The following is an 8,259-nucleotide window of genomic DNA, read 5'->3' as shown; positions in this document are numbered from 1 at the left end:
TAGCAAGATTTAGATGGGGATAATTCCAGGCCAATGGCTTGGGTGTACTGGTGGAGAGTGTTCAACCCTCACGAGGACACAGCGCACCCGTAGCAAACACTCAACGTTCACAGTCACACCAAAAGAAAGGGACACTTACACAGCGCTGACTTCAACTCTTTGTATATTCCCGCCTTTTCTCTTCTTTCACGTCTAATGCATGACCTAGGCCTCATCTTTTTCTTTCTTTGCCTAGGTCATGCATTAGACGTGAAAGAAGAGAAAAGGCGGGAATATACAAAGAGTTGAAGTCAGCGCTGTGTAAGTGTCCCTTTCTTTTGGTGTGACTGTGAACGTTGAGTGTTTGCTACGGGTGCGCTGTGTCCTCGTGCGTCATGAACTACCAACTCGCCCGAACTTCTGTTTTAACATGTTCAACCCTCGTTGAAGTATATCTTGATGTTGAGTGTGGTCCAGATGGGTGGCCCAGAGCGTCACATCGTCAGCGTAGATTAGAAACTTGAGGTGTTTGTGTTGTTCCAATTTCCATGCGAGTTGGATGAATGCAATATTAAAGAGAATGGGCGCGAGGGCAGAGCCTTGGGGTGCATTGGTGCTCGTGACATTTCACGTGCGAGATGGATGGTTGATTGTAGAGGATTCCTTGCAGGCTTGCGCGTGCTCCGTCCAGTAGGTTTTATCAGCAGATCGAAGGCTAGCTACGGTCACGTGATGTGGTCACGTTGGCCTGATAAGTGAGGAAAGGGGAAAAATGAGAAAGAGGCGAGGCGTCAAGGGAGCATGGCTTGTGGAGGCTGCGTCATGCCCTCTCCTACTCTTCTATCTTCCTTATTGGCATCGCATCTCTCGCACGAAGCGCGTTCGCTTGTTTACGTCGGGACTTTGCCGGTCGGGTCACTGGTTTTATTTTCTCGCCGCTACCAAGATGGCGGACGTAGCACTCGTCGCGCTACTAAATGGCGCTCTTCATTTCGCATATACTCAATTGCTTCAACGAAACGTGTAATATTGCAGAAATTATCTTCCCTCACATTTTCCTGAACTTGATATAACGGAAATTGTTATTTTGCATATTTTTTGTACCGAATTTTAACTGCGATTGGTTTAACAGAACTTGTGAATTTACATAAATATATGTTAGTGAGAAACTGAAAATATATGTTAAGTAACAGAAAAATTAAACAGATAGAAAACAGAGCTTTATAGAAATTTTCTGACTGGTCAGCTGCCAGACAATTTCTGGATGGATGGATGTAACGGGCAGTAGCTAGCGCCACCTAGCCTAAGTCTAAAGATATGAAAGAGTGATCACCCTCACTATCACCATGCAGTGTTGGATATCACCAGGGGGGCTATGTTGCACGTTTTGGACTCCCAGGAGACTTGGGAGAAGGAAGTGACGTCAACGACTAGAGCAAATGCAGATTGGATGTTGACAGAAGAAAATGAAATCAACATACAATCTGCATTTGCTGCATTGTTGACGTCACTTCCTTCTGCCTAGTCTCCTGGGAGTCCATAACGTGCAACATAGCGCCCCAGGATGACCATTGGGGGATCCGCAAGAAATTAACACCTGCACCCCGGGGAGGAAGTCGGCAATTTTCCTCTGGTCAAACCTCGTCGGCGTTGCCCTAGCATCGTGACCAGCTGGGAGACAGGGTTGAGACTTTGGGCCGGAGCCACGCGAGAGGGAGTCCCAATTTTCCTCTTTTCCGCCTGTTCCCAGCTGTGCTATTTCGTTGTGTATCATTCAAGTTTTTTTTCTATAGTTTCCACCAATCTTCAAATCACCTCTTTGTGGCTCTAACCCCCCCCCCCCCCCTCTCTTCTCTTCCGTCATTTCATTTTCGCAGCGAAACCCAGAGCTAGGTCAAATCCGTTATTCCTTCAGGAAGGGCAGGGCGAAGCCCCGTGCACTCCAAAACCAAGTGCTCTAGCGTCTCGTCCTCATTGTGGTAGGCGGGCCATAAAGTGTCTTTCTCCTGAAATTTATCCCTAAACGTCTTCGTCCTCAACACTCACGTTCAGGCCTCGAGCCGTAAAGAAATTCCCGTTGAATTGTCAAACACATTTTCCTTTCTTCTGTCCTGTTTTTGTGACTGATTTTTTCGTGTATTCTTACCTCCCACATTTTCCTTTCTGCCTCTTTCACTCCCTTCTTTACCGGGGTAGTCTGCTCAGCCCCATCACAAGTGTGTAGGTAGTTTAACGTAAGCTTTCGGGTTCGGTTTGTCCATTTTGTGTAAAATCTTTTCATGACCCATTCCCACACCCATTTCGGTCCACCTTTGTTAAAATTTCAACTTACTAATATCCTCCCTACTCTCAAAAGACGACCAACACATGTCCCCCTGTATACTTCCCCTCATTTGGTGTCGTTCCATGTGCTCCCAGTTCCAATCTGCCTACGCTTGTCAAACCTCCAATCCTGATTGAACCTTTGATTTCATGCACACTACCGTATTGCCGAAATACGGTCCTGGTACCATCACTCCTTTCCATATACCCCTGACCACTATTTAGTTCTACAGTGTCTTTATTTCATAACATATGAATTTCTTTTCCTTTTCTAATTATACTCTCCTCATGTTTCCTTCCCTCACTGAGCGAAACTCCCAGATATTTGTATTTTTCTACATGGTTTATTACAATGTCTTGTATTCTCAGGGGTTCCCTCTTCTCGTCAATAAACACCATTACTGCAGACTTGTCATTGCTAAAACTCACACCCCATGTGTCCCCTTCCTCTCCATATATTCCAGCTCGTTCCTGTAACATTCCAGGACAACTGCCATGAGTGTCGTCCGCATACATCAGTCCTGGCATTACCTCTATTACATTTCTCCCTACTTCCATATAACTCACATCAGAACCTAAGTTAATTTAATTTCTATTTCACTGAGATGTATCATGAAGAAAAGAGATGACAGTAGACAGCCCTGCCTGAGCCCTGTTTTCATTGCTGCGGGTTGTGTAGTTTCTGCTTCCAATGTTGTAACTACTTTATTGTCTGTGTACACCTGAGGAAGAAACCTAACCAAATTTGTATCTAAGTTGTAGTCCCTCAGCTGACCCCTGAACTTTTCCTGGCTTACATTTTCGTACACTTCATTTATGTCCAAAAAAGCTAACCATAGAGGAGGTTCGTTCTTCATTACTATTTCTGTACATTGAGTGGGGACGATTAAGTTATTTACCAGTCTCCTACCTCTTCAGAATCCGTTTTGGGAGCTCACCCTGTATTTCCATATCTTGTTTCTTTGTACACTCCTCTTTTCTACAGTAAAGCCCACAAAGGCATACAAATCAATAAAAGGATAATGAAAAAAATGAAAGACATTTACAATCCCCTGTAACGCCGAATTAGAGCGCAGCTCTTGAGGAGAACGGGGGGAAGGTACAAAGGGGAGGGTATGCACCTCCTCCTTATCAGTACCCTCCCCTCCTCTTCTCCTGCTTGCCTTCCATTTAGGGGAAAATTTCCCGCTAAATTTAACGGGAAAAATTTTCCGCTAAATTTAGCCGGAAACATTTTCCCGCTAAATTTAGCGAGGAATTTCTTCCGCTAAATTTAGCGCGGAAAATTTCAGTAATAGTATAAGGAAACAAGACATTGCATTCCTAATACTTCGAGTGTTGTATATTGCGTTCCAGTACTACTATGTGCAAAGCATTGTTTCCAGCTTGGTGTGTCAATTAGTTTTCATTATATAATTTTTCTTATATCTTAGAATTGTGTTGGCATTACTCTTTCTTTCTTATACCTTTTAAACTTTTACATAATTAAAGCCTGTTGCTATTGAAAGACCTAAGTTATTTTAATTTTTCGTATATTTTTGTTTATTAGCAGGCCAACCTGTAAGCAACATAAGTGAACCTACAGACAACCCAGAGACTGCAGGTGTAGCATGTGATTAAGAACTCTAAATTAATAAAAAAAAGTGCTTCCAGTAGTTTTCCTTTTTTGCACAAAAAAAGAACCTTGCTCTCTTCTTCTAAGGAAAATTGACATTTTTATTTGTGATTACACAATAAATAACAAGCTCAAAAATTTTGAGCCAAGCAAAAACCTGCACTGCTCACGCGCAGAACCTTTGCAGGTCTATCGCAAAACGAAGTGAACACACGTAGGAGCTAGAGTATTTCGTTTAAACCCCTCCACAGCTATAACACACGTGATGGTTTCAATCACTTGCGATGTATCTTCCGATGATTGTGTAAATAGCTATTAGACGCAAACGCTCTGCTGCAGGTCTCACACCTGTACGGCTTCTCTCTGGTGTGAGTCCTCTCATGATTTGCCAATTTGCTTTTCTGAATAAACGCCCTGCTGCACGTGTTGCACTTGAACGGCTTCTCACCTGTATGAATTTTTTCGTGATCCACCAAGTTGCATTTCTGAGTAAAAGCCCTGCTGCACGTGTTGCACTTGAACGGCTTCTCTCCGGTGTGAATTCTAACGTGAGCTACCAAGTTACTCTTATTCGTGAACGTTTTCTTGCAGACGCCGCAACTCGAGGACCTCTCGCCAGTGTGAGTCTTCTCGTGGATGGCTACAGCCGTTGCGGAATAGCTTGAGTGAGGACAGAAGCTGCACTGGTGCTTGTCCGATTGTCGGTGCGTTTGCGGCTTGAGTGGGTCCAACCACTTGGTCTGGGGAGAGGTGTCACCCCTGCGGCTGTCACGGTCAAAGATATCCACTTCATCGTTATGGTATGCTTCGATCCAACCTGTTGGATGACACGACAAAAAAAGAAAGGTCAGAGCTTTTTTTATAGTTCTGAACATGAATTTTGAGTACCTCGATGATCATGGCCCTGTATACCTACATTATACGCATTGCAGTTTAAAGTAGGTATTCATTCGTTTCAGATGTTAAGGCTCAATCGCAATGCTTGTAAAGATCTACAGGCGATCGTTAAAGACTCGACTCTGGCAGCCCCATGGTGCGGCAGCTGTGGTGGCTTGCACGTTCTGCTGAACAAGTGTAGAAGGAAACTCAAGCCGCCGTGGTTGCTGCTGCACAGCGTTGGTGGTAAGATGTTACAAGTAACGTCGTATACCGGTAAGGCGTTACTTTTTTCAGTAACGTAATGACGTAGTTGTTACTTTTCCAAGACAGTAACGGGTAATGTACTTAGGCTCCTTATTTTGAGTAACGGGTAACGTAATTATGTTACTTGGTATGCTTCCGAAAACCAGAAAAAAAGTACATATTTTTTTCCGCGTTTTTATACTTCATTTTAAAAACAAAAAAGGCCTAGTGACTTGCGCTTTTGACGCTGCTTGATTAGTCCCATTAGCTCCGAGAGCCGGCTGCATGTGGAGTTAAGCTGAAATGTAGCATGTGATCCAAGTCATTAATTATTACACTCATTCTACATATTTTCAAACATTTTTCCTGCCCTTTCCCTACGCAAAATGTTCCACTTTAGAAAAATCCCAACGCCCGCACCAGTTATCCCAGTGTCAAGAAACGCTGTCGCAAAAAAAAGAAAAAAAAAGAGACACACACACACACAAAGAAACACTGTTATCGCTGCTTTATAAATAAAAAATGCTGCGAAAGTAACGTGCTTTACTTTCTGTCGGTGACAGTAGTGCGTTCCTTTTATTTTTAACTAACATAGGTCGGTAACGCATTCCTTCATTTTGACAGTAACAAGTAATGTATATCGTTACTTTTATCGGTAATGCCTAAAACACTGCGGCTGCAAAACTCTGCAAGTACCGAGCGCTGTGTATTAAGTTACGCTGGAAGGGTCTTCCACAGACCCACAGATTACTAGATTGCACAAAATTGCATCCAAAAGGCTTGTAGAACAATTGTTTTGTACCTTAGAAAATATCAAAATTGGCTAAGGTACACGACAAGTATTTAACAAGCTATTCGAAACAGCGAAAAACGCTGTTTCAAATCTGTATTGGTATGGACATTTGCCAGTAAAGCTCAACTTTGGCGGCACAAATAACGTTGTGAGAAAATCTTCAATCACATGAAACAGCGAAATATTTTGGGCTATTTCATCCGTTAAAAATAATTTATAGTGTGTGTGACAGTGCTCGGACTTCTTCAAGTGCCAATCTGAAGCTAAACTTCAAGTGCTCAGACTAAACATTCTTTCAGTAGAGCCCAGCTTGATTGTTTGCTTTCATCCGAGTTGTCATTTTTGGACTTCGGACTGTAACTCCTTTATTCCCCCTTTCCCCCTCTTCCTAAGGAAAAGAACTATTTCAATGTGGTATGCTCATCTGCTTGTTGCAGGGCGCTAACTAAACCTGAAAGACGTTTCCATGTGGGAGAAACTTTGTGTACCATATCAGGCTCCTCAGATTTTCCACCTTCTGGAAAACCTAGCATACAAAAAGTTTTTCTATCCGTGTGGGACCGTTCACAAATACTAAGGGTGTTTTAAGAAGCTGTGAAGCTGGATGAGTATTGTCCCATTTGCGTCTTTTCATACCTGGTGCTGTTATTTTTGTGGGCACCATAAGATTGGGGGCAGAAGTCTCACTGCTGTCTGCCCTCCCCTCCTGGTCCATCTTCGATGGTTGCCACTGCGATTCGACTCCTTGGAACGAGAGCGCCACCCCCGTGCCCTCGCAGTTCGTTCCGTGCCATTCGTAGTCTAATGCTGCCTGGGAAATTTCTGTAAGGAGTGAAGATAAAGTTTTCTTTAGTTCCTTTCTTTTTATTTATACCACACCAATACAGAAGCCCAACCAGAACGAACTCAAGGAACAAGCAAACAGGGGATGCATCATGGAGATAAAGTAGAGGAATTCAGTTTACATTCGTATTGTGGTGTAATCCCAAATGTAAAATAATTATATCACGAAAAAACACGCGCATCATAACTGGATAGTGAGCATCCCGAAAAAGTCAATTGTAAAAAATGCATGTGAATCAAACATAAAAGCGATCCTTCTCTATTAATACGTGCTTCAAAGGTTTTACTTCACCTTTAAACATATGGTAAAAGATTACTTTGATACAGAACCACACAAATCATGAAAGACACATCTGGATATGATCAAGGAGCATGGTTTAGTCTCAGCGCTCCTGCTTTTTAGTGCTGAAAAAGGCAGTCATGCTACAAAAGCAAACACCCTACAATGTATCACCGCCATAGGTTTTGAGAATTACACGTGAACAAAATGGACATGGTGTGTCGGCGAACAAAGGTAAAGATGGGAATGGAAATGTTGCATGTAGCTGGCTGAGCTGTGGCCATTCCCTATTTGATCCGACTGGTTGGTCCCATTTATCTGGGGGAAAATGTAGTCCAAAGGTCTGGCTCTCCCATAGGTTGGTCTGGCTGGTGGCTGGCACTCTTTCCCAGGCAGCGAAGGATCGCTCACACTTGCTTTAAGAGGATTTCCGGATATTTCAGCCTGCAAAGTTTAGAAGGATGAGGGTTAATAAACAGTCGCCAACACAAAGTTTTTACCTGCGCTCAAACGTCCTCAAATTTGATGAGCAAAACTAAAACTGAAAGATACCAGTGCTGGGAATTGGTATGGTTGGCTATTCATTACTTGATCAAACTGCAGAGAAAATGATTATGAATTATGACGCAAAAACTAGAAAAAAAGAAGGCAACAAACGGGATAACATCGCATTTTCTGTCTGCATGGGAGCAGTTGCTCTCTGCATAGGAGCAGTTGCCAGTGTATATGTTCTTTCATAGCCGTGACGCTTGCTTTGAATGTATATTTATTCAAGACAAATCTGGTGCACTGACTTTTTAACTTGTTCTAATTTATCCCATAGTCTTTTAGTTTAAGGTTCCCAGACTTTGCAAACATATTCCAGAACTTAACAAACAAAAGAAAATTATAGTTTTCTTCAGTTCTTTTGGTCAGTGACGAAAATTACGACCTAAAAAACCTAATTTTATAATTCATTATGAAATTAATACGACTATTCCATAGTAAGTCGCTTTAAAACCTAACACCGAGATAACGAATCGCATCTGTTTTATCAAGTTGTTGATTGGCAATGGCATAGCCCCTACTTTCTCTATCTTGCTTTTTTCTAAAAAATCTAGCTATTTTACATTTTTCTTATATTCGGCTCCATTTGCCAATCGCTGAACCAATTTGACACACGGTCCAAGTCTAGTTGTAGTTTAAATAATCTTCGTCATCCTCAATGGTTTTGTATATGAAGCAATCACAAGCAAAAAAGCTTACAGCGTGATGAAGTAGCTAACAGATATCATTAATATATGTCAGTAAGAGCAGAGGTCTCAA

General features: G+C 42.4%; 1 protein-coding gene across 1 annotated transcript; it reads right to left on the bottom strand.

Moving 5' to 3' along the window:
• Nucleotides 1–3,815: 3,815 nt before the first annotated feature.
• Nucleotides 3,816–6,765, bottom strand: LOC121837807 (zinc finger protein 22-like). The gene is made up of 3 exons (XM_042293626.1): nucleotides 6,738–6,765; nucleotides 6,468–6,653; nucleotides 3,816–4,733 (listed from the first exon to the last, which is right to left on the bottom strand). Exons 1-3 carry the CDS (start codon nucleotides 6,763–6,765, stop codon nucleotides 4,192–4,194), a joined length of 756 nt encoding a protein of 251 aa, XP_042149560.1. The 3' UTR covers nucleotides 3,816–4,191.
• Nucleotides 6,766–8,259: the final 1,494 nt, after the last annotated feature.

Source organism: Ixodes scapularis, unplaced genomic scaffold (assembly GCF_016920785.2).
Source record: "Ixodes scapularis isolate PalLabHiFi unplaced genomic scaffold, ASM1692078v2 PGA_scaffold4__175_contigs__length_147842914, whole genome shotgun sequence".
NCBI classification, from domain to species: Eukaryota; Metazoa; Arthropoda; class Arachnida; order Ixodida; family Ixodidae; genus Ixodes; species Ixodes scapularis.
This window is presented reverse-complemented; position numbering and strand designations above follow the sequence as displayed.

What these genes read in the sequence shown, in the direction of transcription:
- LOC121837807 (XM_042293626.1), bottom strand. Translation starts at nt 6,765, where the DNA reads ATGCATCCCCTGTTTGCTTGTTCCTTGA. An exon ending in CCTGTTTGCTTGTTCCTTGA is followed by an intron (nt 6,654 to 6,737) that starts GTTCGTTCTGGT and finishes CACTCCTTACAG; the next exon opens with AAATTTCCCAGGCAGCATTA. An exon ending in CACAAAAATAACAGCACCAG is followed by an intron (nt 4,734 to 6,467) that starts GTATGAAAAGAC and finishes GTCATCCAACAG; the next exon opens with GTTGGATCGAAGCATACCAT.